The following is a 20,000-nucleotide window of genomic DNA, read 5'->3' as shown; positions in this document are numbered from 1 at the left end:
TGACAGCCGAGAGCCAGGAGTGGACAAGGACGCACGCGACAAACATCAGAAGTTATGACTTTTGAGATCCACTGGCCAGCTGTTTTGAGATACTGTATAATTTCCCATGGAAGGGTACATATTTGCTTTTATCCAGTTTGTGACTTTGCCAAATTTGGCAGCGAAGGCATCCAGTCTTTCATACAAGTCCCATGTGCCCCCCCTGTCATTCAGTGCACCTTGTGGCCTCAACTCCTCGTGCTTTCACACTCCACTTTTTTCACTAGCCTAACAAAAATACACACCACTCAAACACACACACACACACACACACACACAGAAATTTTGATTTCTCGTACGCACACACACACACACACACACACACACCTAAACATACACACACACACACACACACACACCCTTGGCGTCTTGCTATTCAGGACTGCACAACACAAGCCAAAACACAGACTTTTTGATTCTGCACTGCATAACGACGAGTGGGGAAACAGCTCTCATTCTTCACAGATGTCTGCAGGTTATTTTTAAACACAGGGCACAGGAACAGCAAACGCCTCTCTCTTTCTCTCTCCATCTTTCCCTCTCCTTCTCACCCCAACCTCACCTTCTCCCCACTTGCTTCATGTCCCGGCCCTGAGGATCAGTAGCACCCACGTGATCAGGGAGTCCAAGGTGGCTAGAGGCCAATAATTAACTTGTACTGGATCGCGCCACAGTCTCGGACTGCAGGCAGTAGTACCCACATGATCAGAGAGTCCAAGGCGGCTAGAGGCCAATAATTAGCTTGTACTGGATCGCGCCACAGTCTCGGACTGCAGGCAGGTCCATGAAAGCATCCAATCCCACCGGAGGCCAGAGTGAACCCAAAGGCTGTGAATAACACACCCCCAGTGGGAGTCCCTTTCACGGGTGCAGAGGGGGGCTGGACAGGGGTGCCTCAGGAGTACTGCCTCAGACAGGCTTTGAAAGGAACCTGTCCCTAAACCCCAGCGAGACCTTCTGGCCGTGGCCAGATGACATTAAACAGAGACTAATGACAGTCAGTCTGTCTTCTTTATCTCTCAGTCTTTTCTTTTTCTTTTTTCTTTTTTTTTATTCTTATTATTTCTTTCCACCTCATTGATTCTATCTTTATTCTTTCTCTTCCTCTCTCATTACACCTCTCAAATATATTTCTCTCTCTTTCTCGCGCTCTCTCTCTCTGAAACATGGTGTTTTTTTTGTCTTAGTATTTGAACAGTAGCCTGCAGTGGCTAGCATTGCTGTTGTCGTTGCTTTCTTCCTGGCCAACCTCAAGGAAATGCCAAAGTTTTGACTTCTCCAAACAAAGAAAACTTTCAAAAGAAGCACAACTTTCTGCCCAGAAACAGAACACCATTGTAAATGTATGGCTTTGACGTGTACTGTACCCCTATAGTGAGCTCCAGAAAACACGTGCATGTGCAGAGAATAAATGCTTTCACCATTTGAAAAGTTACAGCGTGTGTGACAGTCAATTAATATTACATAATAACCGTCAACGCTTACTACGTCGTCTCAAACCACAGTAAAGCTGAGGTGCTAGTTTACGGCACACCTGTCACAAGGAAGCTGCATTAGGTGTCAGAGCACTTCATTGTGTATACATGAGGAACACTGGCACATGTCTAGACAAGCAAGGTATCTGACGTTAATCGCCATGTGGGGAGATGATGCCTTGCATTAAAAAAGCTGCGACTCTCTGATCTAGGAACAGCTCTGCGGGTGTCAAAGAGAGCGAATATCTGGCGAGGGGGAATTACATCCCACTTCCCACTACAGGGGTTACAGTACATACTGCACATGCACAGATCGGTGCTCATTGGAAGCCGTGAAAAGGATTTCAGCTGAACGGTGTCGGTGGCATCACAGGGGGAGTGAAGAGCCACGCGGAAGCACCCTGGACGACCTTCCTCGCACATGTGTGCACGGGCAGCTGTCCAGGACTGTGGGCAGTCGGTGGGCATGAAGAGAGAGAGATGCCCCCTGCTGAGTAGGGGGGGTGAAGGAAAGTGCAGATTTGTATCCATGTGGATTGCAGCCTTATGCAAGAGCAAACAATAGAAGGGTGTTGGTCCCAACAGTCTTCTGGTAAGCACTGAAATGGGCAAAAAGAAAATGCCACTTCGAGTGCCCAGAGATTGTGCTTGAATTGAATACAGCGCTGAAGGCACATCTTGCTCACTTTACACAGGCTTACATCATCCGAAAGGAATTGTGGTTCCGCTGCGTTGCTCTGCTCCCGTCGCCTCCGTTAAAAAGCTGAGAAACGTTCGACTTTTGCTGCACCGACCGGACGGACGGCAACGCAAGGCACCAGCCAATCAAATTACGTCAATTATGCGTCAAGGTATACACCACAATACACAGCGCTGACCATCGGGAAAACCCACTGGCATGCAGTAATCCAACGCGACGCAATGCATTTGTGTGAATCTAGGGATACAGGTAGGAGGTGGACAGCATTCGCCACAGAAGAAGGAAAAAACTTCACTGCACGCAGAGTAAAAATTGTTGAAAACATGAGTGCCAGGGTGTGTGTATATGTCTTTGTCTGTGTGTGTGTGTGTGTGTCTGTGTGTGTGTGTGTGTGTGTGTGTGTGTGTGTGTGTATGTGTGTCTTTGTGTGTGTGTGTGTGTGTGTGTGTGTGTGTGTTCATGTGTGTGCACACAATTGCCTGACAGCACATGGGGGATGAGAGCATATCAATGAGCACAGCAGGTGGGGAAGGACAGACCTGGAACATGATCATCTATAAAATATAAAACCCATCCTCTCCACAGGATACAGAGAGAGAGAGAGAGAGGGAGTGTGTGTGAGTGTGTTTGTGCATGTGAGATAGAGAAAGAACACCTGTGAAGCATGTGCAGGTGAAAGTGCATGTGTACATTTGCGTGCATGTCAGTCACAAAGGGGAAAGGTAACAGGGCAGTATGCACACACTTAGAGACAGAGGCACGCACACCAGGAACCTGACACACACACACACACACACACACACACACACACACACACACACACACACACACACACACACACAGACTGCACTCCTCAACACGCAACCTAGCTTGTGCCCTTCTGTGGAGGTCAAACTCATTTCAGAGCTCCGTGTTCCGAAGGAGATGGTGCACCCAACCGCGGCCGGGCAGGCCACCTCTCACGCAAAGGACCGCATGCCTTCCCCTGCCAGTGCCTCTGCCTCGGAGACTGGGGCTGAGCCCCCTGGGGCGCCCCCCCCCCCCCCCCAAAGCTTGCTGTGATCAGCATCTGGTAGACTGAGCACTAAGTGGTGTCCAGTCCCACCCATGTTGCTAAACCGAGTCACACACTTGTCTTGATTTGGCCGACCGCGGTTTTGTTTGATGCCAGCATGCTCCCCCTCTAACGTTGGGTTTAGTGGGCTGGTGCATCGACCGGTGTGTGTGTGTGTGTGTGTGTGTGTGTGTGTGTGTGTTGCGGCAGTAGTGAATTCACCATTCCTTTTTCAGAGGACTGGTAGGGCTTTTACGGTAAAGTACTGTAGATTCTTTCTTCAGGAGGTAAGACCGCTGGGTTTGGAGTGATTTCGCTTTATGAGCCGGATCTCATACACTGTTGTGAAGAGCGAGAGAACACAACACAAACAAACAAGCAAACAAACAACAACAACAAAAATGCAGCATGAGCATAAACAAACATCCTGCACCGACAGGGGTGTGCCGCGGTGTTGGCACACGGCGCTGAAAGACAGGATTACAACCGCGCCGTTGAGCTGGCGGTAGAAGCCAGCAAGAGTGCATTGATTGCCAGAGAGAGGGGGCTCAGGCAAAAAGCCCCCCCCCCCCCCCGACCCCCCCTTCCCCTCCTCGGTCCACACACGCATTATGATATGGAGCCGAGCACACAGAGTTACCGATCAATAAGCGCTGAAATTACCGGGGCATAAAAAGAGAGTGTTTGTTTGGGGCAAACGAAAGGCAGCTGTTATGAGGAGCAGAACTGACTTCCAGACATGAGTCGATGGCCTGCACAACAGAAGGATCGGGAGAGGAAATCTATAACAACAGCCCGAGAAAGAAATCGCTTCGCTCGTAACGTAGCAGAAAATGTAACTGACAGCGCTCGTAGAGTGAACCCATCCACATTCTAATGTTCTCCTCCACAAGAAATTCTGAATGTGTTTTGACCTCAACCAAGCGAGCCAAAATAATCATTTCAGCAACAAATGGACAACTCTTTTGATCACAAAATAAATATTCTGCTTAGGGTCAAAAGGGATCACTTCAGAGGAAAATGATTTAATGAAAATGGCTTTGAAACCTTTGCCATGAAAATGCTTTTGCCAAAGCTTTTGCAACAATTTTGATTTGTTCTTTAGTAATTCATGCTGATAGGTTAACTAAGGTTTGTATAAGATGGGGCAGTGGCATTTCAACCACCTGCAATATACCTACAGTACACACATGATTAGTAGTCTGGGAGGGTCTACCAAAGTGCCTAAAGAAAACAAGAAGGACTCCTACTGTAGACATGACATGAGAAAGAGACCAAAGATAATCTAGACATACTTATGTTGACCTAGTTAACTTAATTCTGAGTAGATATATGAATTTAAGACCATATCGTTATTTATTATGCATTTATGCCATTTTGTTTTTGATGCTTGTGTGTTACCTTCAAAGCAGATATTGCATCTGTTTGCACTGTATGATGGCTTTGGCAACACTACTCTTCTAAGTCATGCCAATAAAGCTCATTTGAATTTGAATTTGAATTTGAATTTGAATTAGAGAGAGAGAGCACAAGTGTGAGACAGGGGGAGAGAAAAAGAGAGAGAGAGAGAGCACAAGTGAGAGACCGGGGGAGAGAGAGAGAGAGAGAGAGAGCACAAGTGAGAGACAGGGGGAGAGAGAAAGAGAGAGAGAGCACAAGTGAGAGACAGGGGGAGAGAGAAAGAGAGAGAGAGAGCACAAGTGAGAGACAGGGGGAGAGAGAGTGACGACACCAGACGGGTGGAGGAGCTGACCTTGATCAGACAGGAAGTCCAGCATGGTCTGCAGCAGGAAGGACAGGTGTCTGACGGACAGGCCCGGGTTGCCCATGCGACGGGAGGCGTACACCAGCTCATGGAGGAGACGCATCTGCACCGCTGCCCAGCCCCGATGGGTACCTGAGAAAGTGGAGAGAAGAGAAGATATATAAGATTATATAAACTTTATTACAGGCTCTAGGCCCAACAGTAAGACATACAACATCAAAAAGGAAAAACATATACAAACATACAGTTCATAGTCTCAAAAGGCACCCATACCAATGTTTCCAAATATGTGATTCATATCTGACCGAGCTGAACCTGGGGCTTGTAAGCAGCATTATAATACAAGTTTGTGACCCATCCAGTCGGGACATGAACTTAAACATTAGGTTCCTCGAAGAGAAGAGAAAGGGAGAGAAACGGAAAGAAGAGGAGGAGAAAGAAAGATGGAGAAATAGGAAGAGGTGTGTGGAGAGAGAGAGAGAGAGAGAGAGGAAGTGAGAGAGAGAGAGAGAGAGAGAGAGAGAGAGAGAGAGGCAAGAGAGAGAGAGCATAAATGAGAGCAAATCCATCATATGGTTTAGGTACACCCAAGTTCACACATGACTGCACAAAAACACTCCAGAAAACAGGGAAGCAGATCCACCTCCTAGAGTTTAGGTGAGAATTAAAACGCTCATCTGCAAGCAAACTGAAATGAATGAGCTCCAATCAGTTCTAGGCATAATTATACCGTTTGTCTGGTGGCTAAGATCATTTTCTTCAGAGGTCTGTGAGAAGACCTCCATTCCTCTCCAAATCAAGGCTTCCTCAGCCAAATGACGCCTGCCATGGCGGGAGGTCACGGAGCAATCAGTTTCCACCAAGAGCGCGGGGCGCAGATCTACTTTTAAAATTTCCATTTTATGTCATTGCCTCCAACCATCTCTTTCATTCTCTCCCTCTCCCTCAGTCTTTCTCTTCGGCTCTTTCTTTCGCGTCTATTTCTGGATTGTTATTCAACGTAATGCCACTGTAATGTCAGCAGCCTTTGCCCCCCCCCCCTCCCCACCCCACTCTCTCTCTCTCTCTCTCACTGAGAGGGTTCAGTGGTAAGGTCCAGTCATGCTGGAGTTACACACCAGTGCCCTTACATACAGTAAATCCCCCTCCACCCCCACACACCCCAAAACTCTCCTGTTTCTTTCCCACTCTGTCCAGCCTGCCACTGTCCCCGGCATGTGGCCGATAAAAATGAAGGGACCCAGGAAAAGGAGTCAAGGAGAGGTGGAGAGAGGAGCACTTTTATCTGCTCAGGAGGAGGTCAAGGAGAGGTGGAGAGAGGAGCACTTTTATCTGCTCAGGAGGAGGACAAGGAGGAGGAAGAGAAGGAGGCTGAACAATTTGTTTGTTATGCTTTAAACATTAACATGGCTAACTCGTGAGCTCTGGATGGATGTGATGGAGATGGTTGTTGGTGGGTGCACTTTCACCTTTTTTTTGGATTCATATCCATGTTTTTATTTTTATTTTATTTATTTACTTATTCATTTTTCAAATTTCAGCTAGATGCTATAATCTTTAAAATAAAAAAAAATGAATGCAAATCCTTTCCTACCAATCCTCTTCTCTTTCTCCACCTTGGAAAGTGCACCCTTTCGTTTGAGCCCTAAAAATAGCGCAGTTCCACCTGTCGGCTGAAGATTTGACGTGAAACGAGGCCCTTATCGGCGGGTGGGATGCAAGGTGAGGGGATGGGGGAGGAATGGGATATGGGGGGGGGGCTAATCCAGCAGAGACTGGCAGTTGTGTGCGTGTGTGTGTGTGTGTGTGTGTGTGTGTGTGCTATATCTCCCTCTTCTTCCTCCCTCTCAAACCTCAGAACATCTTTCTCTCTCAAAATGGGAGGATAGATCATTATTACGAGAAGCAGAAGAGCAGGGGCCTATCCAAAGTGTCGGGTAACAAGACACTTCTTTTCTATTCAGCAAAGCCTCGACACACAATTTTTTTTTGTTTGGTTAGATGAACTATGATGCTAGAATAATGGTTACAGGTACGTTTACAGCAATACATTTTGAGATCATTCATTATTTCATCCAATTTGCCTGTTCCAAAAGCATCCAGACAAAAACAAAGACAACCTTGTTGGCAGAGTAACATTTAGAACTGGGTCTAAATTCTGTCTGCAGTAATCCTATTTAAATTAGCCATATGTCTGAAAAGATACCCCTTCCCTCGAGTCCCTCGCTGACAAAGTGTCAAGCTGGTATCAAAAGCATTTACGATATTAATGCGCGAGACAAAAACCATAAGCATGAATGCTGCTGCGTGCAAGCTAGAGCAACATCCACAGTAGTAACAAATAACTGAAAATTACATATTCACATGCCTGGGAAATGGGGACATTTTTGAAGTGCTGAATTGAATTGTGTTATTTGAAAAAGGAGGAACCAGTGGGGAGGGTATCAAACCCAGTGGGCGAGTTATGACTGGTTGTAAATAAAAGCCTTTTTGCAAGCAACATTTTTTTTTTCTTTTTTTAAACAATGATGATGGCGTACACAGAAAGCAATCAATCTCTGTGGTTTTAAATCCAAACATGAATCTGCGTAAATGAACATGTTTTTTTTTACTCTGTTTTGTATCAACAACCCCCAGCCAGTTTTGAAAGGTGAAAAAGCAAACAGCTCAGTGATGATTGAGAGATTACCCCTTCAATCTAACCTAGTGACCCTACCTCTTTTCTCATCCCCTACTCCCACTCTCTCCCTCTTTAGTAATTGCAGAGCGAGCGAGAGTATTCCCAAGCCAATTAAAAACCCATTTTCTTCCACGTTCTTGGAGCTACTGCTGTCTCTGCCAATCTGTGTGGTGAAGAAAAAACCTAAACACACATCCCCTCTCGTTTAAGTCTTCTGGTGCTCTAGTGCAGAAATGGCAAGGCCAGAGCCCCAACGGTCAATATTCACACATCCAACTGCATAATGGTGGCGCCATAGTCCCCCACCTGACACCTCACAGCACACACCAAATCATCCATCTTGTTGACACCCGCAAGGCCTTAAACGGTCACTAGACACGGCTAAAATGGTGCTCACAAACAAGCGATCCCTGCAGATCTACATCTGAATTCCATTTCAGGCCCTCAAAGCAGAAAGAAAGGGCACAACAGGTAGGTGTATATAGTGTAGTATACCGTAGTATATATACTTTTTTGATCCTGTGAGGGAAATTCGGTCTCTCTGCATTTATCCCAATTCGTGAATTAGTGAACACACACAGCACGCAGTGAATACATAGTGAGGTGAAGCACACACTAAGCCAGAGCAGTGAGCTGCCTGCCCCACAGCGGCACTCGGTGAGCAGTGAGGGCTCAGGGGCACTTCAGCCGTGGACTGGTTGGGGATCGAACCAGCAACCCTCCGAACAACAAGCTCGAAGCCCTAACCAGTAGGCCACGGCTGCCCTCCAGGTGTCATTACTGGTAGAATATCTGACGCATCTCAGCAGGTCTGCATCTGAATTGCGATGCCACATCTTCAAAATTGAAATCAAATTAAAAAAAAGAGCCACCATCCTTAAGTGTCTCAGTGGTGTGACCTGCGGTGTAGGGATCAAATTTAGGATGATATTTTTGAGAGGCTAGCTGCAACGGGCGCAATTTCTGCTGATCACAGCAGCCCGTTGGAGCAAAGCACGCACAGTCGCACACTGCCCAAGGCCTATACGCGTCTCATTGTAAATACAGAAGAGAAAACAATATCGAGAGTGACAGCTGTAGCCGCTCAGCTAAACTCTCCCACCTGCTTCCCTTTTTTGGGGGGTAATAGATTGCTTTTTTCCTCCACTCAAGAACAAAGAGAGGAGGGGAGAAATCAATACTCCTCCATGGCTCCACCAGCCGTAACAAGAGGCTGATGGAGCATAAGAAAGACGGAATACAAGAGAAGGACAGAGGAAGGGGGGAGGAAGGGGGAGGAAGGGGGGCGTTGGTGAGGAAAGTAAGGTGAACAGAGAGAGGATACATTCTGGAGTGTGCTTACAAATCTTGACTTCAAAAGAACAATGTTTCTTGAGCGTTTCGTTTTAGTTTTCTTTCTTTCTTTCTTTCTTTCTTTCTTTCTTTCTTTCTTTCTTTCTCTCTTTTCTGTTTCAACAGCAACATTTATTTTATAAATTGTGAAGAGGCAAGCCATGGGACAGAGATTTCCCGCTAATTTTCAGTGTGTCTCAAAACTAGTAGCAACATTTAGTCATGCAATCTCCTCTCATTATAATTAGAACATCTTTCTCTCTCTAATGGGGTTCTTTTAAGGATAGTGCCTGAATGAAGACACAAAAGCTATACCTTTGCTGAAGTCCTTTGGGTCCAGGGAGAGGCTGTAGCCGGGCAGAGTCTCCAGCAGCAGCTTGTAGCAGGCCCTCCAGCCTGGCTCAGGGATGGTGGGGGCCACACACTGCATGGCGGCCACGCGCTTGAAGAAGGCCGACTTGCGGTGGAAGCCGATGAGCTCGTACAGCTCAGAGAGGACGCTGTAGCGCTGGATCTTCTCTTCCTCCGACAGCTGGGACAGAGGAGGGACAGTGGAGGAGAGGAGAACCACATCAAATAGCTACATAAAAAAACATCATCTTTTAAAGTAATCGATTAAAGTGATCAATACCTTGCATACCAAAGAAAACACTCAAATCAGTAATAGCATATAGCATAATAGATTTTCTTCTTTTTTAAAGTATATTTTTGACCTTTTTGCCTTCACTCCGATAGAATAGAATAGAATAGAATATATACTTTTTTTGATCCCGTGAGAGAAATTCGTTAAGACAGCAAAGAGTGCCAGGAAGCGAGTGGGAGCGAGAGCGATGGGGTGGGATCGGGAAATGACCTCAGGCTGGACTCAAACCCGCGTCCCCATGCGCACTTTGGCACCTGCATAGCATGGGCCATGTGACACTACAGCCTGCTGCGCAACAGCGCCCCCTGCAGTCTGTATTTCAACAACATTTTGCCACCAAGTGTCACTAAATTGATCGAGTCAAGGAAAATTTTCCCTGACAAGAAAAGAGATGTTCCTTTCTTGTTTTGTTTGTTCTGAATGTTTATTGCACCTGTAATATTGTACATCGATTTTGTATGTATAAGTTTGAGGCATGTGTATTGTATATTACTAATAAAAAAAAAGAAAAAAGAAAAAAAAAGAAAAGAAAAGAAATGTAGTGAGGAGTGCAGCAGAAGGAGCAGGGCAAAGAAATCTAGACTAATCTAGACGCCCCTAGCGGCAGAAAATCTCATTTGGTGCCGGGGTAGTCTAGCAACTCTCCGTTTGACTTGGGAGCTGGGCTTTGGCAGCGATCACCGAACCAATCACATCGTGTATAGAGGCAGTGGGCGGGCTTAACATAATGATGACTGACATGCCACCAGAAGTTGCGACCGTTAACACTAGAAGCGCCGCGCCGTTCTGACCCACTTATACCTAGAAGCGCCGCGCCCCGGTCATTTGACCGCTTTGACGACCTACTAGAAGCGCCGTGCTGTTGTGAACTACTTAAAGCGCGGCGAGGCGGTCAAATGACCGCTGAGTCCTTAGACTGGGAGGCTTTTACTTACACATAATGATCGCTAGATGGCGCTTCGTGCACGAATGAAATCGTTTGGTCATAAATTCAGTTTGCACTAAGCCATGTGTCATTCGTGTCAGACCGTGTTGTTGATAATCTGTGGTTGTTTGTTTCATTATGACATACAGCCCGTTTGAGTTATCTGTTCATGTGTTTGTGTTGATTTGTGTTGTTTGAGGTAAAAACGTTGGAAGAGTTCTTGAACAAACCTTAAGCAAACTTGACTTTCAACTAAAATGCTCTAAAAGTGAATGTGGCTAGTTCTAATTCACTCCCCAAATTCACTTCTATTAATTTAATAGGTTCGCGCCGCCGAAAATGATCGGACCTAGTCACCTGGAACAAAGAGCCTAACAGTCTGGTTTCAATTACACAGTAGCCAGGATTTCATGCCGCATTTTACAGGCTACCGTGGCTACTTTCTAAAACAACTTTCATTCATTTAGGGAGGGTCTAGGCTAGCTACCTCGGAGGGAGGGAGATAGAGAGAGCTATGCTGAGCAGGCATAGGCGTGAGAAGTAGCATAGGCCTAATTTAAAATAATGAGTGAATGATATTCTCCGTTTTGCGAATGTGTAGGCTATGTTTGAGATGTCTGCTGAAAAAAAGCTATAGGCCTGTTTCTACAATTTAAGCTAACTTCTATGTGAATTCGAGATTCAGCATTGAGACACACATTTTCACGTGATTAATAAGCAAGGCAGTAGCTCAATGGTTAGAGCTTCGGCTTCAGTATCCAAGGGGTGTTGGTTCGATTCCCAACCTATTCATAACGGAAGTCCTTTTGAACAAGGCATCAATAAAAAAGGCTATATTCTATTATTTTCTATTCACATAACTACACGCACGCTGGCGAATTCGAACATTCTGAAACGCGCATATGAAACATTGCGCATTCTTCCACGAGTTGCCTAAACAGTCAGCCTACAGAGTAGTACGCAGGGACAGATAGATGGGGTGGGGGTGGGGAGGCAGTTAATTGTCCATTGCCTCGGTGATGTCTGTAGCCTAGCCTAGACGAGTGTATGGGGGAGGGGGGATGATCGGTTTCAAATAGGCTGCAATGGATAGTGTTATGTATAGACCCCGAAGCCATTTGCTTTGAGAACGGCTGGCTGATGAAGTTGTTGGCTGGCTAGCTGGCTCAGCCAAAACCTTAATGCAGCCGCCAAAGTTTTCATGACTGATAATGGCTTTAGTTGCCACTTCATGTCTACAGATGTGTATATTGTATTAGATATCAACACACAATGTTATTGTATTGTTTTGGACAACGTTCTGCACGTTTCACTTCAATGTAGACTGCATGCGTTCATTGCGTTGTGAACGCGCAGCAATCTCTGGAAAGGAAACGGTGGAAGTCGCAGCAGTAGCCTAATAGCCTATCACGCTCAATGCTGTAAATCCATCTGTTCCAGAATATTTGGTTCATATCATCAATCTTTGGTTTTGGTGTTTGTGCAACCGGGCCCTGACGATTTAACAAAAGTCTGAGTAACGTAGGAATTAGGAAAGTATGTAGGCCTAAGGTGAGATCAAAATCAGGCTAGAAGTAGTTCTACTTTGTTTCCTTCTTTTCCCCATGTCATTTTCATTGGTCGTCAACTCACTGTGAGTCCTGTGTATCGTAGCAACGAGCACAATACTGATGTGGTGTGTCCAGTGGGAAAATCTCATGCAGGCCTAGTTTCTAAGCTATCGTTTATTTTTTCGCGTGTCACTATGATATAATTATTTTTAGATGCAAAAAGTCTAACTGGCTTAGTCAAAGTTTGTCAGATGGCGGCAGAAAATGATTGGCTGGCGAAATGTTTTTTCGTTAATGGTAGGCCTAAACATATTGTGATTCATCCGTTTATTTCAGATAGGTTGTTATTAAAAACCATTAACAAAAAATAATTGTTCATCGACGTTGAAAAAGGGTCAGTAAATTCGATCGAAGAATCTGTATTTCGCTCCTGCCAGGATGTGAACACGGGTCTCCGGCGTTGCAGGCAGGAGTGCTAACGCTGCGCCACTTGGAAGTATACAAAGACTGTGTTAGGATAGGTGTTTGACTTGACGTAACTCAGTCTGTCCAGCAAATATGTAAGAAAATGCTTATACATTAGCATAGATATAGTCTGAGCTTTAAAAGATAGCCTACAAATAGAAGATAAGATATACAACTATGAATGTACGTAGGCATACGCGCCCTATAGCCTACGTACATAAATAGGCTACGACGAAAATATGTTTTACACATGTAGGCCTGTCGCAACGTTTTCAAAACAAACTCGCATTTTACCACTGTAAATCGCCTCCATAGACTATGCCATGTAAATGAAAAATAGTTATTAAAATAAAGCACATATATAATAGCCTACATATTGCACATATATAAACGATATGTTTTATGGTAAAATATTATTCTCATGCCCGACTGACAGGAAATCCTTGCGACATCTGCTGTGAGAAAAGAGAATAGCAGCCTGGACAAAAATGGCCGAACGCGAGACAACATAGTGTTGTCACATAAGTGAGCGCAAAATAGCTCTAAACTAGCTTGTACCGGTGTGATTTTGATCATGAAAAAATTCTGGGTGACAAAACACGCGTATTTAGGAAAAGTCGTGAACGTAGGGTCCTGGAATTTAATCGAGTGAAAAGATTTTTTTTTTTTTGTAATCGCTGCGGTCAAATGACCGCAGCCCGGCAGTTCTAGGTATATCTAGGTCAAACCCACACGGCACTTCTAGGAATACGCGTCAGCGGTCAAATGACCGGCGCTTGGCGCTTCTAGTGTTAAGCATCCTGTTACTTGAAAACAAGAAGATGATTCATTTAGCGCGTGGAGAGGGAGTTTGAAAGACAACCGTTAATCCCACCCCTCTGATTGAGCCCTGATATGGTGAGTTTCTAGGCCCCTACATCTTGATGTGGGTCAAAGGGGCAAATGACAGGAACAATGAGCTGGAGCTGGCGCTCACCTGGCCCAGGTTGATGTAGACGGCATTCTGGAGGAACTCTGAAGCCTCCATGGCTCTCTTCTGGATCGCCAGCACCCGGACAGCCTTCACACATGCCTCCAGCTCGATCACACCAGCATTCTTATACTAGTAGAGAACCAGAGAGAGAGAGAGAGAGAGAGGGGGAGAGGGAGAGAGAGAGAGAGAGAGAGAGAGAGAGAGAACAAATCCATCATAGGGTTTAGGTGCACCCAAGCTCACACATGACTGCACAAAAACACTCAAAAAAACAGGGGAGCAGATCCACCTCCTCGAGTTAAAGAGGACATAGAATGGATGAGTATTGCATTGTGTTTTCTGATGTTATAATAGTATACTGTGTTTGTTTTGATTTAAAAAAAATAAACTCAATTGCAATTTTTCAAGCCTAATAATTAAAACCATATATTTAGGCTGGGTATGGTGCGTTTGACTAAATGGTGCCCTCTTTGGCAACCTCAATGGAACTTCAATGGCTTTGCGATGTCTGATATTACAAGCAGGCTCTTTTCTAATCGCCCATTTTTTAGTGGCTATTTCTAAGTTCAAGATTTTCATATGAAGGAGGGCACAACCATGCCTCACGTTCATGATAGTTCTTTGTTTATGCACAACCTCTCCAAATTCATGAAAACCGAGACAAAAATGGTTTCCATTGCATGTCTCCTTTAAGGTGAGAATTACAGTAAAATGCTCATCTTCAAGCAAACTGAAATAAATGAGCTCCAATCAATTCTGGGCATAATTACACCATTTGTCTGGCGGGTAAGATAATGTTCGTCAGAGGTCTGTGAGATGCAATTTAGCTTGAATGATCATTTGTTTCAGACCTTTTAGGTATACTTTTTTGAGGCGCTAAATGTCTTCGCTGGCTTTGAATAGTCCATTACCTCAGGTAACATTCAATAAGCCAAACATTTGAACTTATGAACGCAAGGACACCACACATCTGAACTTGTGCTACAAGGACACTGATCTAGCAAACAGTTCATAGTAAGACCTTTATGTCAAGACAACCTTGGATCACATCCTATGCTACACTCAGTGGGAAACTGACCAGGAACTTGCTCTTTCAACTTCTATTTGAACAACACTGACGAAATCATTAGCTTTTCATGATTTGCTTTTTTTCTAACACCTCACTCCACCATCCACCCTTCCTTCCACGGTCCTCATTCCCACTGATCTAGATAAAGAATGATGGGGCGGCAACAATGGGATAGTCTATCCAGAGTTAGTTATAGATCAGTGGGATCGAGCGTGGAGGACCGAGGATCGAGGAGAGGGGTTGAGAGGCACCCACAGAGTACAGCATGTTAGGTCCCCGTGCAACACACAGCCTGGGTCTTCGCACGCTTTCGAGCAATTATGGTGCTCATCACGGGAAGTGCTAATGCATCGCCACCCCGTTCTCGAGTGCTATTTTTACCGCGGTGGTGTTATCTCAAGTTGGCTGAATGAACCAGCCGAGCATGCCACGAACTCGCTGAATGTATGGTCGAGGCCAATTTGCATTTCTAGGAATTAAGTGGTCAAAAGAACAGTCGCACAGACATGCAGTCACAAGCATTTGTGTAACAGCTAAACTAAAGCGCCTCTCTTTTTAAGAAGGTCTGACCTTCATATGACACTGAAGTGGCTGCTGGATTCAGTGTCTTCCATTACTACACAGTGCGTTCATAATGGCTGGCACTCTGCATTCTGCAACTGGTAGAGTGCTCTTTCTAGAGTCTCATAAAATGAGATGTTTAATATTCCACAGCTTTTGGCAACTGAAAAATATCAGTAATGATATGGGCATAAAATAATTTTCTGAAACCATATGATTAGAGCATTTTCAAACGGTCTTTTTTTTTTTAGAACAGTACAGCGTAGAGAGATAGACAGATAGACAGACAGATAGACAAATAGACAGATAGACAGAGACAGATAGATAGATAGATAGATAGATAGATAGATAGATAGACAGATAGACAGATAGATAGATAGATAGATAGATAGATAGACAGATAGATATTTTATTGATCCCCAATGGGGAAATTCAAGCGTGGTGATATCGCTGTGATACAATGCTTTTGATATCAGGCAGCAGAGATTTGAAAAGCTGCCCTGCCCTGCCCACGGCCCTGCTGTTAGTCACTTAGTGCCCACGGAGCTCCCCGAAGGCTGGCCGGCCAGGCCTGCCAGCACCTCGCGCGTTCCCCCGTGCGTCGGCAGGGGTCACCGGGAGATTGTCCAGCAGATGGGGTCTCTTACTGGGTCTCCTGACCCTTTGAGGGGACCCCCCCCCCCCCCCCCCGCCCCAGCCCAATCTGTCTGTCTGTTGGCCACCACCAGAGACCACAGACTGCTCGCTTGTTAAAGCCCAACGGTTTTAATCACAACATTACAGTAATTTCCTGCATATAAGCCGCATTGTGTATAAGCCGCAGGGCAGTGTTTTATGCAAGTTAAAAGAAACAAAACCATATTAACACCATATTAACCTCATAGTTGAAGAAATGTTGCAAAATCAATTTATAAGCCGCGGCTTATAGTCGGGAAATTACGGGTAGCAACTACTACAGGGAAAAAAAGAAAGACAAAAAAAAAAAGATAAGATAAATGAAAAAAAAAAAGATGGTATTCCACTGAGTATCTGCTGGGGGAAATAAAGGGCAGGAGAAGGAGTAGGAGGAGGGGAGAACATATTTCTTTTGAAGGCCATTAATTCTGCAGGCCCCCGTTTTGAAGAAGGTGCCTAATGGTACAGCGTCTGTATCTGCTAATTAAAATCCAATTAATATCTGAATGCTTCGGTGTCATGGGGCTCATTTAACACAGAGTTGAACATGAAGGGGGCCGTGATGGCAGGACAATGCAAAAGGCCAATTAGTGATAACAAGGCATGCACAGCTCCGCACTGTTCATTAAAAGGACGTCACATAAGCAACACGTGCGGACTACACAATATCTTAAGCACTGGCGTCAATGTGGACATTTGCATTTTTCGCCCCCCCCCCCCCCCGCCCCCATTTCTTTCTGTATTTAGGAGATATAATGATATGAGTACCCAGTTTGTCTCTTGAGGCCATGCAAACTGACCGAGGAGAGCAAACAGCTGCGAGAGCTTTAGGACTCTCATCCCTTTGAAGCCACTTAAAAATCATTTACATGCTCTGTGTAATTCAAAAGGGTGGTGGACCATTCTCTCTTTCTAGCCTTTCCAGCAGAACCTGCTTTGGACCCTGGCCTTGGCTGAAAGGCAGCCCTTGGGGGCAGCAAGACGTGGCAACAATGTTCACTAAAGGTTCCGGATCCAAATGAGTGCACAGAGTGCCCCCCACAGGAGAAATCTGGAACTGATGAGCCAGCATGTCTGGCACAGGATTCACCGCAGCACTGTTCAGCACACACACACACAGACACACACAGACACACACAGACACACACAGACACACACACACACACACACACACAGACACACACACACACACAGACACACAGACACACACACACACACACACACACACACACACACACTCTCTACAGGGTCTCAAAGACTAGATTAATGTACTGTAGCTTCCTTAGAACAATAGGAACGCAGGTTCAGATCAGTGCACCAAGAATGCAAGAAAGAGGATTTGAGATTCTTCTACTGTTATGTTTCTATTCTTTCACACAGTATAAATAAACCCCTCATTTAATTTCTATGTGTTCAAAACCCAATCCCATTTGTTTATGGGTTTACAAGAGAATCCCTTTTATAAAACAAAAAGACCAACCTTCCTTTGTTAATTTTAACCTATTCTGTTTGTCTGGCACCTAAAAGCCCTGGATGAACCCACACTTGACCTTTTCATAAGTGGAGCACTCAGGGTCTTTTCTGTGTGACCCAAGTTACCTTTCCATAGTAGGAGATGGCTTCCTTGTACTTCTCAATGATATCCTCCGGACTGAGGCAGTTCTTGGCGCGCCCGATCTCCGTGCTGGTGTCTGCGTTGATGCCGTTGGTGGTGAGGGCCCCTGGGTGGAGGGAGAAGAGAGAGGGGGAGAGAGATCCCGGGAGCAACACATAAATGGATATTAAAAAAAAACATAAAGGAAAGAGGGAGAAAGGGAAGAAAGGATGACAGAAAAAGAGACATGATAGAAGTTACTGACCCCAAAAGACGACAGAAAAAAGGGAGTCCTGAATCTTTTTTTTTTTTTTTCTCTTTTTAAAAAATGGGCATTCCTTGGATTAAACGTGTTTAGAGACTAGGAATGATTTTCAATTGAACATTAAATGTTGACAGAATATCTGATTCATGACTAATGTGGGGAAACTAAACAATCAGAACAACTAAAGACCACAAAGATTTCAAAATCATCACAATTGGCTAGAACTCTTCATGAGACGCAGGCAGGCAGTCACACTCTAAACACTGTGTGCCATGCAGGCCTTCTGTGGTGAACATCAAAGCAAACAAACACAAAAATCAAGAAGCTCAATGTCATCTGTTAGACAGGTAGGGATCAAATCAGCGAGCTCGGCGGCAAGCTAAACAAAACGCCACTGATTAATCAGCTTAGGAGGCATTCATTCCTTCAAGCCATTGAAAGTACAAAATAAGCATACACAGAGACAGAAACAGCAACCGGTGAGAGGAATTCTAACAGTGCGTTTATAAAAAAAAAATCTTTTGCTTTTCCTTTGCCAACCCCTCTATGAGGCATTTGCTGCCTGGAGCCATGATGAAGTTGAGGCAGTGCCCACTGGCACCTCCAGAGCTGCCAAATCTCGCAGAATGTTCCGGGCAACCACTAAAGATAGCCCACATGGGAGGCCGTGGTTTACGTAGCGGCCCAAATGGAGCATACTAAGTTACCATCTGCATTAAGAGGTTCTAATTTTGGATAGAGAAATACAGCGATATTTAAATAGGGGGACATATGGGCAGGTAGCATTATTTCTGTTTGATACGGTTCTTTGTAAGAAACAGAAAGCAGTGAGTCATTCCATGATGTGCAGCAGTTCCATATCCACCCACAGTGGAATTACATCGTTTATTAGTCATGCCTCGGCTATACATTAAAATGCAATTGCTCATATCTACATACAGTATATTCATCATAACCATGATGTAATGGCCTACTACTCATGCGTCTTTACGTCTTTGCCGTAAAGATACAGTATCACCAGCTTATAATGCAATTCAATATATAAGGTTTTAAAGCTTAAGAGAAATGACTCATATGAAGTATGTTGAATGCATGCATGTCTGTACATCTTAGAAGCATATACCAAAATGCAACCCCAGTATGATACCTTGTTACAGCGCCATGTGGCTATCAATCAAATAACATAGCGATCACGTCACAATAAGTGTGAGTAACTAGAAAATGCCCTATTAAGTCCTCACTTCCTTTCCCCATCACCTACTGTATGCTGCAACAACCCTATAGGGGGAAAAAAAGACTTTGCCAAGACTGAAACTTGTAAAGAACTCAGAATCCCTGCAGAATCCCTGCCTGCCTGACTGACTGTAGGTACCATAGATATATACAGTGCCTATAGAAAGTCATCATACCCTTTTGAAATAGTTACTTTTTTTGTCTTACAGCCTGAAATCAAAACCCATTTAAAAAAAAATCTTTTCCAGTTTTATTAACAAATTTAGCTGTACAACATCAAAATAATGAAAAAAAAGTCAACAGTTCTGAAAATTAATTAAAAAAATAAAAACTAGAATAACAGGGTTGGAAAAGTCATCATACCCCTGACTTAATGCTTTGTAAAGCTTCCTTTTGCTTTCAATTTGTTAATAAAACTGGAAAAGATTTTTTTAAAAATGGGTTTGATTTCAGGCTGTAAGACAAAAAAAAGTAACTATTTCAAAAGGGTATGATGACTTTCTATAGGCACTGTATGTCTATGGTTGGTACTCTCTCAGTACATGCCGCGTCAATAGCAGTCAACAGATTGGGCCCCACAAAAATAACTCTTTTAGAATGCCTTCTGGCCAATCTGCCTCAAAATACTACATTGAAACTGGCACTGCCATACTTAGCAACAGCACCCTGTTCCATAGCAACAGGGCTCTCACAATGACACAGCATATGAAGTTTTCTGAGCAACCAAATGTTGCTGTTCATGAACTCCACTTACTGTAGACGTCTGTTATTAGGAGAAATCTCGCTTACTATTTCAAGCATGATCATTTGCTTGACAACTTTGTGCCTAACACAATTATCCATGCCGGTATAAATATTGATGCATGCCTGTACATAAAAAAAAAACTGCAAAAACCCAAAGAGATGGATTTCCATGAGCACTGGCTATGTTACAATTCTGCTCACTATACTAAGAGCAAAAAAGCACTGATATTTCGTGTACAACACTGCCCCCACCTGGTC

The 20,000-nt window shown here is 44.5% G+C and overlaps 1 protein-coding gene across 1 annotated transcript in view; it reads right to left on the bottom strand.

The window, feature by feature from the left end:
* The window catches only part of trappc9 (trafficking protein particle complex subunit 9), a gene marked incomplete in the record, with an annotated part of 254,163 nt that overhangs the window by 225,142 nt on the left and 9,021 nt on the right, over positions 1-20,000 (bottom strand). The window contains 4 exon segments of the mRNA XM_062528708.1: positions 5,022-5,165; positions 9,361-9,577; positions 13,605-13,730; positions 17,506-17,627. Of these exon segments, the coding sequence (XP_062384692.1) occupies positions 5,022-5,165; positions 9,361-9,577; positions 13,605-13,730; positions 17,506-17,627 (609 nt within the window).

This window comes from Sardina pilchardus, chromosome 24 (genome assembly GCF_963854185.1).
Source record: "Sardina pilchardus chromosome 24, fSarPil1.1, whole genome shotgun sequence".
In the NCBI taxonomy this organism is placed as follows: Eukaryota; Metazoa; Chordata; class Actinopteri; order Clupeiformes; family Clupeidae; genus Sardina; species Sardina pilchardus.
The sequence above is the reverse complement of the archived record's forward strand: the minus strand, read 5'-3'. Positions and strand labels throughout refer to the sequence as shown.